At 38.4% G+C, this 18,602-nt stretch overlaps 1 protein-coding gene across 3 annotated transcripts in view; it reads right to left on the bottom strand.

Moving 5' to 3' along the window:
• Window positions 1-18,602, bottom strand: part of PPM1L (protein phosphatase, Mg2+/Mn2+ dependent 1L) — a 318,869-nt gene that overhangs the window by 103,925 nt on the left and 196,342 nt on the right. For all 3 annotated transcript variants that reach the window (XM_059064997.2, XM_067033927.1, XM_067033926.1), the window contains exon 2: window positions 13,850-14,024. In XM_059064997.2, coding sequence (XP_058920980.1) covers window positions 13,850-14,024 — 175 coding nt within the window. The remainder of the gene's footprint in view (window positions 1-13,849; window positions 14,025-18,602) is intronic.

Here is an 18,602-nt window from a genome sequence, read left to right as displayed (position 1 = left end):
CGGCCAAGAGTCACATGAGTAAGCTTGGACGTCACACTTCTTTTCTTTTTTTTTTTTTTTTACGGTATGCGGGCCTCTCACTGTTGTGGCCTCTCCCATTGCAGAGCACAGGCTTGGGACGCGCAGGCTCAGTGGCCATGGCTCACGGGCCCAGCCGCTCCGCGGCATGTGGGATCCTCCTGGACCGGGGCACGAACCCATGTCCCCTGCATCGGCAGGCGGACTCTCAACCACTGTGCCACCAGGGAAGCCCTGCAGCCCATCTTTAAAGACTAGCTGACAACTTGACTGCAACCTCACAAGAAAACCAACCAGCATTCTGGACACTCAGAAGCTGTATGAGATAATAAACATTTATTATTTTAAGCTACTAACTAATTGGTTATGTAGCAAGAAATAACTAACATACAGCATTAGAGAAAGTAAAAACAAATAAACATATAAAAACATACTACAAATACACTAAACTCAAGGAACTGCTTTACTATCCAGGGCAGGGTAAGAAATGTAAAGGAGGTTGATGGGGCCAGAATTTTGCTGGTTTCTGTTATGTCCTGGGTAAAAAAGAAGGTAATTTATGCAAAGTGCATGATAGTTAATCCTCTCTACCATGAAAGCAATTGGAAAAATACATCTATATACCAAGTTGAGTATACGCCAAGTAACAACAAATAAGAGAGAGGCTATCGTTGTTAGAGTGTCCACCAAATGTCCATCATTTTCCATACGTTATCTTTAATCCTCATAAAAAGCCCCATAAGGTATAGCATAAGGAATTATCATGGAGCCAGTTTGGCTTCAAAGACTGGGCTCTTTCCACTGTACTACACTTCCTTGCAAAAAAAAAAAAAAAAAATCAACAGAGGTTTGGCTGTAGTTAAGGAAAAAGAGAATCTGAGTAAAAGGCCAATTAAAGCAGCAAGTCAGGTAACTTGTCAGCCACAGGAAGACCAAGCTCAGGGTGAAGCAGAGGCAACTAACAGGAAGTGAGATCAGAATCTGCTGAATTCCCAACAGCTTGCTGCCCATGAATCCTGTTGTCTTTCAGATGAACTTCTTTATTTCCCTGCAATAAGGTCAGCCCCCTCCCTGGACTCTGGGATCAGTTCCGGCTCAGGGCGTGAAGACTACCAAGAACCCAGGTGCTCACTGGCACAGTAGTGAGCTGGTCTCACAGCTGACCTTCTCTGACCTTGGCATTGCAGTTCCATGATGGCTGCCCTTGTCGCTGAGTTCCTTTCTTGACTTATTCCTTGGATATACATAACTTAGAGGTAAAAAGCTTTACTGAAAACAAGAAGACTGGCTTTCTGCCTTATTATATTCCATTTCCAGTACTGAAGATAAGAGGAAATGTACTAGGAAAGTTTTGTTTATTTTCATTTATTTTTCATAAATTTTTAAAATTAGAAAATACATGGACAAAGTTAAAAATTCAAACAATACAATATGAAGGTTCAGCGAAAAAGTAAGTCTCCTTTCCCAGCTTCTCCTCTCCAGACTGCTGTACGTTATCTATGGAAGATAATTATTTTTTACACATATGAAAAGCTGGATTTTACTGTGCCACTCAGGTTGAAGGGCCTAGGTACTTGAATTCATTAGTTATAAAAATGAGGATTAGTTAATTATTTTGGTTTGAGCTGGAAAGCTGCCAACTGTCACCTCAAACAAAGCACCCTCTCCTTTTCTTACATACGACTTCTACTACATGTAAGATTTTTCTCTAAATGCTTTTGAACACTCTGCATTGCCACATGCTATGCATGAGCTTTGAAAAACATGAATAATCATGCTTTTATAGATGGTTGTCACACACAAAATGACGATAAGATGAACTCACATGTTTTTCCTATAAAGTTGTTTTAAGATTTCATTTGTTGTGCTCGTATGACAAATCTCCTGCATAGCATTTCATACTCTCTCAGTCCCAGCCACTGGTATGGGGACCAGCTCAGCCAGAAGCAGCCTTTGGAACAGGAGGGAAGGAGGCAGGGCACAACATTTAAAAGAATGACATAGCCATAGGACATGACAAAAATTGGTTAGAACCAACTACATCCAAGATGGCAGAAGATTCAACTTCCAGTAGACCTTGAGCCTCATTATATACTCATGTAATACATTAGCTAAATGACACACCCACCAGTGCCATGACAGTTCTGAGGCTAGCCATAAAAGGCTACAAAGTGGGTGGTGGTCCATTTTCTGGAAATCTCTACCCCTCCCCCAAAATACTTGGAATAATCCTCCCACACTCATTAACCTATGAAATTACCCAGCCCATAAAAAACTAACCACGTCATATTTCAGGGCTCTCTCGCCTTCTGAGATAGCCCACGCTCTGTCTGTGCCCTGAGTTTCTCTCTAAATAAATCCACTTCTTAACTATCACTTTGTCTCTCACTGAATTCTTTCCGTGACAAGACATCAAAAACCTCAAATTCACCGGGAACACCTTGGCCTGAACCCTTTATCACTTGCTCCCTTCCCTGGAGCTTCCCTGATGCCAAGGTGTAGGATGTCCCCAGAACCCACTCAAGCACTCAGGCATATGTAAACCAGAAGTGCGGGGAAACTAATGTCTGTGGAGCTACGCTTGACACACGAGGGGATGAGACTTGCTGCTAAATGCTTCCCCCTTCACCTCCTGGCAATGGTTATGGGATGTTACTCACAAGCTCCCTTAGTCGGGTTAAGCAGCAGTCACCCTCAGGGGAGGCCAGCTCCACTCTGTGTCCTCATGGCAGCTTCCCCGTGTTTCTCTTTTCCTTCCTTCCTGGTTCACTCCCAAGGCCCCTCACTCCTGCTCCTTCAGCTGCATTCCTAGATTAACTGTCAGCACTCAAGCCTTTTGTTTCAGCCTCTGCGTTGGGGAAACTCAAGCTGAGATAATGTTGCTCAATGTCCAAAGTACAAGGTACCTTGTGAAAAAGTCTCCATCAACTTTAGTATTAGACGTTGTCGCCAATGAAAAACTGTTTCATTTTGTCTGTTCTTTATGGTTAGTGCATTTCTTTCTTTCCTTCCTCCGTTTTGGCTTTGATTTTCTGTTTTTGTTTTAACATTATTATTGTATGTATAGCAAATCGGACTTTCAGGAAGCAAGTAGGATATAAATAACAAACGCGTAATTTGTGTTACCTCCTTGAATGAGAAGGACTGAGGTCAGAGGAATGGAAGGCCCTGGCTCAGGTAAGGAAGAAGCCAGCCAGCTAAGGTGTCGTTTTTCTCACCGTTGTGGCCTCTCCCGTTGCTGAGCGCAGGCTCAGCGGCCATGGCTCACGGGCCCAGCCGCTCCGCGGCATGTGGGATCCTCCCGAACCGGGGCACGAACCCGTGTCCCCTGAGTCGGCAGGCGGACTCTCAACCACTGCGCCACCAGGGAAGCCCTAAGGTGTCGTTTTGAAGCACCTCTTAGAGAACAGGTTTATAGAGACAGTAGTCCAGATTAGCAATAAATTCAAAGGGAAAAGACCTCTGATCTGACTTGACTGTCCTTCCCCATTTCTTAGACTCTCAGCACCTAGCCAGAACCCGGCACACAGTAAATGTTTGTGTTGAATGAACAGTGTTTGTCCTAGTGATTTCTACATAGCTGATTTACAGTTCCCTTGGACTGATTACAGAACTACAAGAGCACATTCAGGTGCCTCTTTAGAGTATATACTGCAGAAACTCCATCAAACCAGCAACAGAAATAGCCTAAGCCACACAGCCTTGGGACAAGGACATTAAGTAAAGAAAGAAACACAAAGAGAATTCCTCTCGGCAATAGAAGGTGGCTTAAAAAACAATGCCTTTCAGGAGGCAATTTACCAGATGAGACTGGAATATCTAGTAGCTCACGAAGATTGAATTTCTTGCAAAATGACATTCTTGCAAAATGACATTAAACAGCAGTCCAGCTGCCTATGATTACAGATCTTCCGAGTCTGAAAGTCAGCCAGAGGATGCATTTTGCCTACATCTCACCACTACAAATGGACAGTCACAGTACATTAGAAATTCTGGCACTTCAAAAACTATCCGATTTTTCCCTACAGACTGAAGATCTTACCATTCACTTGGATCTCATTAAGATTTATTACAAGCATTCCAACAAGATCTAGGGAAACTTGGTTACAAAATTCCCATAGTACAGAAAGGAAGAGATACAGATGGCAGCGGCATCCTGTCTCTGGCTGGCCGATGCAGTCTAAATTGTGACCACCTGGTACAATTATTTTCTTTGAAGTGTACACATTTTCTTCAGGCCTTGTAATCAAATACTACTTTAGAGCAGGTAGTAACATTACTTCCCTTGTGGCAAACAATGACAACTTGATTAGAACGATAAACACAGCTCCAGTCAAATGTTTTAATCACCAGAGGCAGCACGTCCTTATTCTAAACCTCAGTGTTAGCCAGCAGTTTCCAGTATTCTCAGCAAAATTCTTTATAATTTAAAATTTTATTTGCACACTGCAAAACTTGGATCAATTTATTCTCAGAGTGCATATGAGGCCTTCTATTAAAAAGATAACTTGAAGTTGGAAAATGTGATTTTAAAAAAAATAACTCCCCATCATATCACTTTTACAAAATTCAGTCTGAAGTATCATTTCTTTTTTCTGTGGTGGGAGAGATCTCATAAGAAAACCGGTGATGCTGATAAGCACATTAATATAAGCTAATTGATGTAAACTAAAATTAGTTGGACATTGACACTTAGAATGTGGAAGGTGATGTTACAGCAGAGGTTAAGAATAGGTTTGTATAGATGGCCAACAGGCACATGAAAAGATGCTCAACACCACTAATTATCAGAGAAATGCAAATCAAAACTACAGTGAGGTACCACCTCACATCAGTCAGAATGGCCATCACTGAAAGTCTACAAATAATAAATGCTGGAGAGGGTATGGAGAAAAGGGAACCCTCCTACACTGTTGCTGGGAATGTAAATTGGTGCAGCCACTATGGAAAACAGTATGGAGTTTCCTCAAAAAACTAAAAATAGAGTTGCCATATGATCCAGCAATCCCACTCCTGCACATATATCCAGAGAAACTAATTTGAAAAGGTACATGCACCCCAACGTTCATAGCAGCACTATTTATAATAGCCAAGACATGGAAGCAACCCAAACGTCCATTGACAGATGAATGGATAAAGAAGATGTGGTGTATATATATACAATGCAATACTACTCAGCCATACAAAAAGAATGAAATAATGCCACTTGCAGCAACTTGGATGGATCTAGAGATGATCATACTAAGTGAAGTAAATCAGACAAAGACAAATATCATATGATGTCACTCACATGTGGAATCTGAAATATGATACAAATGAACTTATTTACAAAACAGAAGCAGACTCACAGACATAGAAAACAAACTTATGGTTACCAAAGGAGAAGGACGGGAGAGGGAAAAGTTAGGAGTTTGCGATTAGCAGATACAAAGTACTATATATAAAATAGATAAACAATAAGGTCCTACTGTATAGCACAGGGAAGTATATTCAATATCTTATAATAAACCATAGTGGAAAGGAATAAGAAAAAGAATATATATACATATATATAAAAAACAATCATTTTGCTATACAACAGAAATTAATACAACATTGTAAATCAACTATGCTTCAATTTAAAAATTTTTTTTTTAAAAAGAATAGGTCTGTATGAGGCGCTGGCACATCACCACAGTTACTGAGCAAAGAAGAAAAAAAGCATCACTCACAATAAACCTGCCTTTAAACATGCAACTGACATTCCAGACCAACAGTTCAAAAGATTTATGGGTTCTCTTATGATTTTCTGATTTATTTAAGAACTCTATCAATCCCAAACCTAATTCTTTCCTCCTCTACCCATTCACTGTCCTCTGAACACTCAATCTGTAGCACTAATTCCACTGCACTCTAGTTATCTGTTTCTACCACTGTCTCTCTGTCCTTCCACTCCCACACAGACCTGCACATGCACATATGCATGTGCGAACACACACCTGGAGCAAAGGGCCACGTGGTCATCTGGTCATTCCCAGTGGCAGGCACCGTGCCTGGCTCCTAGGCACTCTGTCAATGTTTACAGAGTAAATAACTGAATGAAGCAATGAGTGTTAGATGAACTGAGCACAAAATCACACACATTGTTAAAGCTGGGAAAGACTTCAGAAAATATCTAATCCAATGTCCTTTTTTACAGTCGATGAAACCAAGCAAAGAGAGGCACAATGTCTCGCCACAGACATAGAAACCAACCCCAGGGCTGGTGAATCACAAATTTGGGTACTTTCAAACAGCCGTGGTGGATAGTTTTCTAGTTTGTAGATGGCAAAGTCACTCTGTTTAGTTGCTACTCTCCACCCCCCACTTTATCTTTTGACTTTTAAAATCTATGATATAAAAGGGGAAATATAAGAATTGTAACTGAAACTCAAATCAGTTTGGTTAAAAAGATTGGTATTACTGGCCAGAAAGAAGTTATCAGTTTATAAGTGGATTTTAACTACCTCTTTTAGTCCTCTGCTCCCACTGTTATATGACTAATAACTGGCTGCATTACAGAAGTCTTCATTATGGTTTTGTTAATCATACCACCATTCTCATCTTTTCACAGATAAGAAACAGACCTCCAAATTCAGGGATTCTATATGGTGACAAGAAATGAAACACAAATAAATGAGAGGGGCCATGCTGAAAATGTTAAAAGGTTATGGGAACAATAATTGTGGCATATCCATTCAGTAAGATACTATGCAGTCATTACGAATTACTTTTGAGTAGCTTGTCAGAGCATTGAGAAATATGATTATATTTCAGTGTTAAATGGAAAAAAAAGGTATAAAATTAGGCACAAATTATTAAAACCCAGCAGAGAAAAATGACTAGAAGTAAATATACTAAAAGATGGTGGTTATGTTTTGGTGGTGGAATTAGAGATTATCTTTTCCTTTTCTATTTTTCCATATTTTAAAAATGTTCTAAAATGTATTTATATTACTCTCATAATGGAAAAATAAAACAGATTTAACTTTTTACAGAAATTCAGAAGTTGGTGCCAGAGGTTACACAACCAATATTAAATTTCCCTTTATGACGTGTTTCTTAAGTTTCCCTGTTTTTCTCTTCCTTCCAAATCCTAACAGAAAGCCTCGGTGAGAACATCTTTTGAGCCCAGAAATAAGGTCCTGATTGAAGATATAAATTAAGGAAACCTAAAGCCACCTCTTACCTTAGGACCTGTTTGAGAAACAGACTGAGAAATTCACTATATTTGTTAGAGTGAAGAACTTTCTGCAAAGGTCTTTTACTGAATTTTTTATGTTCTTAGAAAACCTGAAAGGGCCCTAAATAATTTACAGTCTCTTTCCTGGCTTTGGTTTCTCAATGTGTGTTCAATTTTTTTCTCCATGACAGTAAATGGTTTTCCTTTTGAGATCACTGATTACTCTGACACTAATGGCTCAATTAAATCAGAGATGTAACTTTTAGGTACCATCTATATTAAGAAGAATAAAACAAGCTCAGTAGGCGGGAACCCTCCAGCTACTTCCTCAATTGCTTACAGCACATTCGCCACCCTTTTAAAAAGCTATTTCTCCAAAAAGTACATTACAGTACTTGGTGTCTCTTCATGGCAGGTAGCTTTGCTTGGGCTCAGCTCTCACGCATTTCCAATGTCAGGCTGCATCAGGCAATCACCAAGCAAAGGCTAACAAATTAATGCTACTCCTCCTTCCTCACCTCCTCTGGGAAAATCCTACATGATTTCCTGACACCTGTCAATGGATCTGCAGGCGCCCAGCTTTAACTGATGCCCAAATGAACACAATAAACAGCTGGCTGAGTTTTCTCCCTCATCTGCATTGTCTGGTCCGCTTTCTACTCATAAGTGTTCTTTCTACATGGTAGAAACATGTGCTCATTGGAAAGCTGTCTGGGTTTCTAGTGAACTGTAAGAACAAATAAAACCTTTGCTGGTCTTAGGTTTAACTCTGAGAAGGAGATCGAAGCAGCAACTTAGGCAACTGTCCCGAGGCTAGAAGGAAGATAGCACCGCTGGACTGTCCAACCTCTTACAGGCATAGCCAGCTCTTCCCAAAGGGAGAAGGAGGCGCTTTCTACTTCTGTTTCCCATGCCTTAGGGTTCCTGATTGTGCAACGGAGAGTATCATTCTCAAATAAATGGGCCTACTCTCCTCACAATTCCCTCAAACACAAGGCATTACAAATCACACTACTTTAACAAGGGAATGTATAGATTATTTATGCCCAAACTTAAGAAAAAATTATAAACGATTTGAGATTGCTTAGAGAAATATGAATAATGTACAAGCATAAAAATAATGCGAGAAAAGATTCCCTCTCAGGCTATTTCAACCCTTCAACTTTTGCCCACTATGACAAATAATAAATATTTAGGTTCATAATGCTCTCTGAGACAGATGCTCTCTGAAATGCTATTTTGATCTCTTCAAGTCATGCAACTGTTTTCCTTGGAAATTTCTCTCTGCTAAACCCAATCTATTGAAATGTGTATGAACTTGTGCTCCCATTCAAATAAAAACATTAATGGATCAAATGCAAACCATATCTTCTCATGCTAGATTTTGCTTAGCATTAGTAAGTGCTAATAACAATATCTAAGCAATCTTAACAAGAATCCATGAACGATGGCTCAGAACCTTGCCTTCCAAAATCTAGTTTTGCTTCACTCATACAGTCTCACTGCCCATCCCACCAACAAAAGCATGCCTGGGCAAATTCATGTGCAGATGCCAGGATAGCTAAGCGGTGGTCTTCTTTCAGTCAGATATTATAAACAAATTACATGGGCTGTCTGGGGAGGGAGGAGAAAAGCAACAGAGAAAGCAGAAGATTCAAGAAGAAGCTAAGTGCAACCTTGCAGAAACTATGGCTACCTGAGTTTTCCACCGTCAAGATACCAGAATCATAGTTTTAGAAATGGAAGACATCGATGAGATCCTGTTCATACGTTCGATTTATAGGGAAATAGGCTTTTTTCATTAACTGCTTTTAGAAGTTTAGAAGCCACAGATGGTGGTAACTGTTATTAAGTCACTCAGGCTGATTTATCAGTGGATGAGCATTAAAGACAAATTAACCTCTCAAGAGACCCGGATATTGTCTAATTAATAATTAACTACTTCCTAAAACTGGGAGAGCTGAATTAAGAATGCAAGGAAGTAAAACTGGGAAGGCATGGAAGGAAGCTAAGCAGTTTAAAGCAAATGAGTGGCTTAGTGTAAGATGTTTGTATCTGAAGGTGTTAGATATTATTACCAATTTTCTGTCCTGATTCCTTTGTATCATGATGAATTTTTTTTCTATTAGATAGTAATAACTTTTGCTATTTTCTCCTCTTTTTTGGAATAAAATCATTCATATGTTCATATATGGGTAGTGGAGGAGAAGGCAGTGTTTTCATTTCACAACTCACAGTGACATTCATGTGTCACCTCATGCAGGAATGACCAAGGGCAAACGGAGCCTGGAGCGGGTGATTTAAAGGTAGTTGTTGCCTGACTTCTCAGAGCTTCTGAAGATATTTTTAAGAATTTGCCTCTGTCTCCCCAAACACTGCATGTCAAGAAGGAACTCAACTAGCACTCAACTAAACTGGTCTCAGTGGTAGACAAGATCCAAATCTGTTCTCATTCAGCACTAGTGGCATTTGCAATATGAAGGACCAAGGACTTCCCCCAATAGAATATATTTTACTATCATAATAACCCTGTGAGATTTTATTAGCCCAACTTTATACATGAAGAAACAGAGGCTCTAGGCATTAATCATACCAGTATTAAGCTAGAGGAAAGGCTGGGAATTTAGATCCTCTAACTCTCAATCCTGTAGTTACTTCCACTATTTCATGCTGTAGAGTTTATTGATAGATTAATTCCATGCCAAAGTATTTGTTCCTAAGGGTCACGTACAAATGTACCTCTGCAGAATAGATTAATCATTGCTCAACAACAGTGTAGGTGAGTGGAAAATTATTCCTGAGGAAGGAAAAGTTGAGTGGTGGGAGGTTGCAGCTGATGTTGATTCCCATCTTGGCGTCCCCTTGGGTCCCTTCATCACATGGACTGCATCTCTCTTCTCCTCACAAACCCATGTTCATTGTTTGTCCCTCAGGGTTTAGGCAAATGCCTCCCCCAAAGAATTCCATTGAAAACTTGAGCCACTTTCATTATTCCTTTACGCCACATCCCCTCAGCTTAACTTAAATTGCTTGTGCATGTTGCAGAGCATACTTATTTCAAAATCCTCAGGAATTTTTCTTCAGAAGTCATATATCTATGTTTCAGTGCCCAGCTAGACTTCATTAAGGAAGGTCTCTGTTTTCCTTTTCTATACTCATACCCCTTTCTTCCAACTGCCTAGCATATTGCTATGCATTCAACAAATGACTACTGAGTGAATAAGAACCTGCATTAATATGGTGAAAGCCCAGCTTGATTAGCAATGAGGAGCTTGGAGTCCCAGCTCTACAACTAAGTAACTGTGTTACTTCAGGCAAATCTGTGGGTCTCAGTTTTCTCATTATAAAATGGTTATGATCATCCTAATATTTATATGGAACCATAAAAGATCCAGAATTGCCAAAACAATCCTGAGGGAAAGAAAAACAAAGGAGGAGGCATAACCCTCCCAGATTTCAGACAATACTACAAAGCTACAATAATCAAGAAAAGCTACAATAATCAAAACACTGTGGTATTGGCACAAAAACAGACATATGGATCAATGGAACAGAACAGAGAGCCCAGAAATAAACCCACACACCTATGGTCAATTAATCTTTGAGAAAGGAGGCAAGAATATACAATGGGGAAAAGATGGTCTCTTCAGCAAGTGGTATTGGGGAAGTTGGACAGCCACATGTAAATCAATGAAGTTAGAACACTCCCTCATCACACCCCACACAAAAAATAAACTCAAAATGGCTTAAAAACTTAAACATAAGACATGACACCATAAAACTCCTAGGAGAGAGCATAGGCAAAACATTCTCTGACATAAATCATACCAACGTTTCCTTAGGTAAGTCTCCCAAGGCAATAGAAGTAAAAGCAAAAATAAATAAATGGAACCTAATCAAACTAATAAGCTTTTGCACAGTAAAGGAAACCATAAACAAAATGAAAAGACAACCTATAGACTGGGAGAAAATATTTGCAAATGATGCAACCAATAAGGGTTTAATTTCCAAACTATACAAACAGTTCACACAATTCAATTACAACAAAAACAACCCAATCGAAAAATGGGCAGAAGACCTAAACAGAGGTTTCTCCAAAGAAGATATACAATGGCTAATAGGCACATGAAAAGATGCTCATCATCACTAATTATTAGAGAAATGTAAATCAAAACTACAATGAGGTATCACCACCTCACACCAGTAAGAATGGCTATCATTAAAAAAATCTACAAATAATAAATGCTGGAGAGGGTGTGAAGAAAAAGGAACCCCCCTACAGTGTTGGTAGGAATGTAAATTGGTGCAGCCACTGTGGAAAACAGTATGGAAGTTCCTCAATAAAAATAGAGTTGTCAGGGCTTCCCTGGTGGCGCAGTGGTTGAGAATCTGCCTGCCGATGCAGGGGACATGGGTTCGTGCCCCAGTCTGGGAAGATCCCACATGCCGCGGAGCGGCTGGGCCTGTGAGCCATGGCCGCTGAGCCTGCGCGTCCGGAGCTTGCACGTCCAGAGCCTGTGCTCTGCAACAGGAGAGGCCACAACAGTGAGGCCTGCATACCACACACACACACAAAAAAATAGAGTTGTCATATGATCCAGCAATCCCACTCCTGGGCATATACCCAGACAAAACTATAATTTGAAAAGATACAAGCACCCCTACATTCATAGCAGCACTATTTACAATAGCCAAGACATGGAAGCAACCTAAATGTCCAGTGATGGATAAATGGATAAAGAAGATGTGGTACATATATACAATGGAATACTACTCAACCATAAAAAAGAACGAAATACTGTCATTTGCAGCAACATGGATGGACCTAGAGATTATCATACTAAGTGAAGTAAGTCAGAAAGAGAAAGACAAATACCATGATATCACTTATATGTGGAATCTAAACTACAACAAAAATGAACATATCTATGAAACAGACACAGACTCACAGGCATAGGGAACAGACTTGTGGTTGCCAAGGGGTAAGTGGGGTGGGGGAGGGAAGGATTGGGAGTTTGGGATTAGCAGATGCAAACTATTATATATAGGATGGATAAACAACAGGGTCCTACCGTATAGCACTGAGAACTATATTCAATATCCTGTGATAAACCATAATAGAAAAGAATATATATATATATATATATATATATATATATAACTGAATCACTTTGCTGTACAGCAGAAATTAACACAACATTGTAAATCAACTATACTTCAGTAAAATTTAAAAAGTGATTATGGGGACAGGAAGTAGATGAACTATTTGACTTCTATGATTTCTGAGATGCTATGAAAATTTAAATATTATTTTGATTGGGCCGATCATAGCCTTACTTTACTCCACTGGGGATGAGAGAGGAGATGAATGAGAATTCCAAAGAGAAGAATGTTAAACACAAGACAAATACAGAGACCAAATAAATAAATACCAACAGGCAGAAGAGAGCCATTGTGTCTGGAAAACATAATAAAGCAAAGGAGAATCAAAGAGAGTAGAGATGTCCTGGGTGAGGCTAGAAATGGGTATCTATCATGTGGATGTACAGAGGTTAAAAGGTTGAATGAAAATGTGGACAGCTTAATAACTAGAAAAACTGCATCAGTGGTTAGGCATGTTCAGCATTTTTTTTTAAATCTGCTCTTCTGTTTGCTATTCAAGCTTGAAATCAAATGTTAAGAATGTCAGCATTGAGAGTGTTTAAGATCATGTGAAAGAAAATAAGATGTAAAATAACAACTTCCTTGTAGAAATAAAAACAGAAGCTCCTGGTATTAAAAAGGAAATTAATACTACCAATGTTTGACCATTAGAAACCTATTTTCCCATACTTTTTTCTCCATTTCTGCAGGGGTGGTATGACCATTTTAATCAAGATATTTTTCCTGAATAAGTTTAATTTTATTAAAGATTTTAATAATTCCAAGTAATACTGCACTGGTTTCATTAAAATTAGGTTTTAGCCGACAAACCACGTAATAGATAAAATGGTGTTGTAAGGAGGTCTATCCAGGCCTTCATTAATAAGCTCCTTCGGATAATATGAACTTATGGAAGGCAGTGAACCGAAGTGTCCAGTGTGGTGTTAGGGGCTAGGATTCATCTGAGGAGCTTAAGGAAAAGAAAGTCAAGTTCAGCTTGAAACTTCAGGAAAAAAATGGTACCTCTTTAGAAAAGAAGATCTCTGAAATTAAAAAATAACACCTGAAGCAACTAACAGTTCTTGGATTATTGGATGTAAATGTTTTCAGCTGGTATCCAAAATTGAAGTGACACTTTAAAAGATTAAATCAACAGGAGCACATGCTTGATAAAAGGCCAGAACAATTCCACTTAAAAAAGAGCCAAAATTTTAAAGGGATTTGATATTTAAGAGCCATTTTTAGAAATCTCCTGATGAAATCTTTGATACTAAAACTGCAGAGAAGAAACTTACTGTTAATCCATGTTATATAACTTTGAATCCAGTCTGCCCTTCATCTTGTACCAAAGAGAAGGACCTAATTTAACCAAAATCTAAAAAGAAATTTTTTCAGGGAAAAAACATTGTGTGCGTGTGTGTGTGTGCGTGTGTGTGTGTGTGTGTGTGTGTGTGTGTGTGTGTGTGTGTCTATTAAAGACCAACATACCTGCTTCATCATAGGATACAGTCAATTTTTCTAGCATTTCGCGGTCAATTGATAGAATCTGCTGTTCGAGGATGGTCTGGTAAGACAATACACTATTTTCTTTGTCTTTCTCGTAGTCTTGAAGATGCTGTTTAAGGGCCTCTGGGAGTCGAGATTTTACATATTCAGCCGCCGTCTGCAGATAAAACAAGTAGAGAACCCCATTAGTATTTCTCATCTTAGGCTTTGAACTTCCCCTCAGGTGCTGTAGTGAGAACTCAAAGTACTGTGGAACCAACCCTTTAGACAATCACATTCTTGTCACTGTTGTCATTTTTAGACTCCATTGTACCAAGTAAGGTTGCTCTTCGAATACACAGAATTACAGACCTCTAAGAGTTTTCTATCAGGTTTAAAGGTACAAAAGATGATGGATTGGCATTCATGGAGTTGAACTCAGAGTTTCAGCTATTCCACTGAACCCAGAAGGCCCTGTGATAGTAATTTTACTGGATATAAATCTGACTTGCCCTAATCTAGAATGCATAAGCTCGTAACTCATCTCAGCAGTAAGCTGTCCTATCCTGTGGCATCCAAACCTCTGCTTTGCTTTCCTGTTCTCTGCTCATTAATGCTTATGCAGGAACTCTTGTGAAGTAAATAAAAAGGAAAGCCCTCTGCTAGGGCGGATAACGGAATAACAGGAGAAACAGAAAACGAGACCTAAAACAAAGATGCCTCAACCTGAAAAGAACTGTTCACCACTTAAATATCTGGCCTTTATATATATTATTCTTAACTTTTTTCCCCCTGCTTCTTTCTACATTATCTGCACAGTGTACTCCCAACTAGTAACATCTGAAATTACACACAGTGACTTTCAACCAGGTAAGCAAGCTTCCCTTGGAGGTAGGAAGGAAGACATCTGTACTTTGAAAAAGACCTTCCCAAAGATTCTGAGACATTCTTCTGGTGGACTGGGGCCATAGCACACTCTTCTCCCTTCCAGTTAAGAATCACAGTTAAAGTTAAATAGAACTTTAAGGGAGAAATTAAGTAATACGGCAGCATGTATGACTCAGGAGAATTGAAATTCTTAAAACATATCTCTTGATAATGCCAAGAGTTTTGGCATCTTCTTACAGTGCAGTCCTCCATCATATGTATAGGGTCTAAAGTTGATAAATAAATGAAGGCATACATATATTGTTTAAAATTATACTCACAATCACTAGAAAACTAAAATAAAAGAAACTGTTAAACAGGATTGTCTCTGGGGTATGGACCCAGAATAAGGTAAAGACACATCTACATAGTTTAATATTTTTTTTAATTCCTGTAATTAAAAAAAATTATCTTTAAAATATGTTCTTTTGGTAAAGAACCTTCGTAGTTTTCCTTCTAAATGTTAGCACAGTTTAGAATGAAAAGAAACTAGCCAGAACAATGACAACTGACTTCTCAGGAAAAACTCCCTGGGAAGTGGTGGAAAAAGTTATATTTCAGTCTTCAGAGTAGCAAAATATAGTACACAACACTTCATTTCCAGAATTATATTTGGATCCCCTAAGTCGGTTGCTGATGAAATTACAACTTTAAAATATCACCAAACACTGTTCATTTTCTCTGCCAGCCAGCTAGTGCAGAACAAATAAAATTATTCCATAGAATGTAAATGGACTCAGTACATTAGCACAACATATTTAATTTTAGAATTTCATAACAATTTTCTCCTGACAATGGAAAATAAAGAGACATACTGCAGAATAACTATTTTAAATTCACACTACCTTGCTATTCAGTGTAACACGTGTCTTTAATTTTTTTCCTTGGAAATATCTATGAGGTACAGGAAATAATTCCATAATTCACGTTTAACAAATATTGGTGTATTCAGTATAACTGAAAGCATACCACACATTTCCTTCCTATTGTGTCCAGTGATTTACTCTTTTAATTAAATCATGGTGGAGGTCTTGGAACCGGGCCTATATTTTTTACTATAGTGGAATTAAATTTTGGCATTTTATTTCTAAAACAGTACAACTTCATGTATAGTCAGCCCTCTGTATCTGCAGGTTCCATATCTGTGGATTCAACCAGCTGCAGACAGAAGATATTTGGAAAGAAACTGTGCCCCACCAGCCCAGGTAGGTGCCCTCAACCAGCACCAGAGCTCCTCCAACGTGGCTCTATGCCTTGCCCATCCCATCGGGCACCCTTGGCAGGCACTGGCATCCCCCCAAAGCGGCTCCCGCCCCAGGGGTCAGCCCTGCACACCAGAACACCTGCAACAGTTGTAGCCAGTCCTTACAGCCAGCTGTACTGGGGGCCAGCCCTACACACCAGTGTGGCCTCAGTAAGAGGACCATTTTCTTACACCATATACAAAAATAAACTCAAAATGGATTAAAGACTTTAAGGCCTGAAACCATAAAACTCCTAGAAGAAAACACAGTCAGTATGCTCTTTGACACTGAACTTAGCAATATTTTTTTGGCTCTATCCCCTCAGGCAAAGGAAACAAAAGCAAAAATAAACAAATGGAACTACATCAAACTAAAAAGCTTTTGCACAGCAAAGGAAACCATCAACAAAACAAAAAGGCAACCTAATGAACAGGAGAAGCTATTTGCAAATGGTGTATCTGATAAGGGGTTATTATCCAAAGTATATAAAGAAGTCATGCAATTAAATTTTTAAAATCCATTTAAAAAATGGGCAGAGAACCTGAATAGACATTTCTCCAAAGAAGACATACAGATGGCCAACGGACACATGAAAAGATGCTCAATGTCATTAATCATCAGGGAAATGCAAACCAAAATCACAATGAGATATCACCTCACACCTGTCAGACTGGCTGTCATCAAAAAGACCACAAATAACAAGTGTTGGAAGGATGTGGAGAAAAGGGAACCCTTGTACACTGTTGGTGGGAATGTAAATTGGTGCTGCCACTATGGAAAACAGTATGAAGCTTCCTCAAAAAATTAAAAATAGAACTACCAAACGATCTAGGAATTCCACTTCTGAGTATTTACCCAAGGGAAAAAAACCCACTAATTCAAAAAGATATATACACCCCTATGTTCACTGTAGCACTATTTACTATAGCCAAGATATGGAAGCAACCTAAAAGTCCAGTAATAGATGAATGGGTAAAAGAAGATATGGTATATATATGTACAAAGAAATATAACTCATCTATAAAAAAGAATGAAATCTTGCCATTTGCAACAAAATGGTATTATGCTAAGTGAAATAAATTAGGCAGAGAAAGACAAACACTATGTGATTTCATTTATATGTGGAATCTAAAAAACAAACGAACAAACCAAACAACACAGAAACAGACTTATGGATATAGAGAACAAACTGGTGGTTGCCAGAGGAGAGGGAGTGGGAAGTTGGGTGAAATAGGTGAAGGGGATTAAGAGGTGTGAACTTCGAGTTATAAAATAAATAAATCACGGAGATGTAATACACAGCATAAGGAATATGTAGGCATCCCTTGCTTTATTGTGCTTCAATTTATTACTTTTGTTTTTGTTTGTTTGTTTTTAAGAATTGAAGGTTTGTGGCAATCCCACATTGTAAGATAATGGTTAGCATTTTTTAGCAATAAAGTTTTTTTTTTCAGAAAGTCTTCATTTTAAGCCATGAAATTGTTTCTGTAAATCGGTTTTTTTTAACTTTTTATTTTATATTGGAGTATAGTTGATTAACAATGTTGTGTTAGTTTCAGGGGTACAGCAAAGTGATTCAATTATACATATACATGTGACTATTCTTTTTCAAATTGTTTTCTCATTTAAATTCTTACATAATATTGAGCAGAGTTCCCTGTGCTATATATACAGTAGGTCCTTGTTGGTTAGCCATTTTAAATATAGCAGTGTGTACATGTCAATCGCAAACTCCTTAACTATCTTACTCGTGGATTCAGCAGATGAAAAAAATAAAGTATTTTAAAATTGAGTTACATTACATTGGTTTTTTAAGACATAATGCTATTGCACACTTAGTAGACTATAATGTAAAAATAACTTTTACATGGAATTGGAAACCAAAAAATTCGTGACTCACTTTATTGCAATATTTGCTTTATTGTGGCAGTCTGGAACCAAACCCACAATATCTCACAGGTATGGCTGTAGTCGATAATACTGTAATAATTTTGTATGGTGACAGACGGTTACTGGACTTACTGTCTTACTGATTGTCAACTATGTTGTACACCTGAAACTAACATAATACTGTACATCAACTATACTTCAATTTTTAAAAATTCCAAAAAAATACCAGAGTTACCAAAAGCAAAAAGTGAATTTGTCATGCCAGCAACTATTTACATAGCATTTACATTGTATTAGGTATTATAAGTGATCTAGAGATGATTTAAAGTATATGCATAGGTTATATGTAAATATTACACCATTTAATATGCAACTTGAGCAACTCATATTTTGGTATCCAAGAAGGTCCTGGAACCAATCCTCTGGATACTGAGGGACTACTGTATAGAGTTCTTTCCTCTGGGAAAGATTTTTAAGAGGAATAGAAAGAAACAACTCTAGCAAAATACTAGCTTCTATCAAGATATTTCAAGAAATCACCTTTATACTGAGGTGATTCTCTAAATGTATTCAAATGTCAGTCAAAACCTTATGTTCAAGCATAAACCTATGCCAAAAAACAGGATGTCATACAAATACCTTATGATCTCACTTATATGTGGAAAATAAAAACAAAACAAAAACACAAAAACCAA

The sequence above is a fragment of the Kogia breviceps genome, chromosome 5 (genome assembly GCF_026419965.1).
Source record: "Kogia breviceps isolate mKogBre1 chromosome 5, mKogBre1 haplotype 1, whole genome shotgun sequence".
In the NCBI taxonomy this organism is placed as follows: Eukaryota; Metazoa; Chordata; class Mammalia; order Artiodactyla; family Physeteridae; genus Kogia; species Kogia breviceps.
The sequence above is the reverse complement of the archived record's forward strand: the minus strand, read 5'-3'. Positions and strand labels throughout refer to the sequence as shown.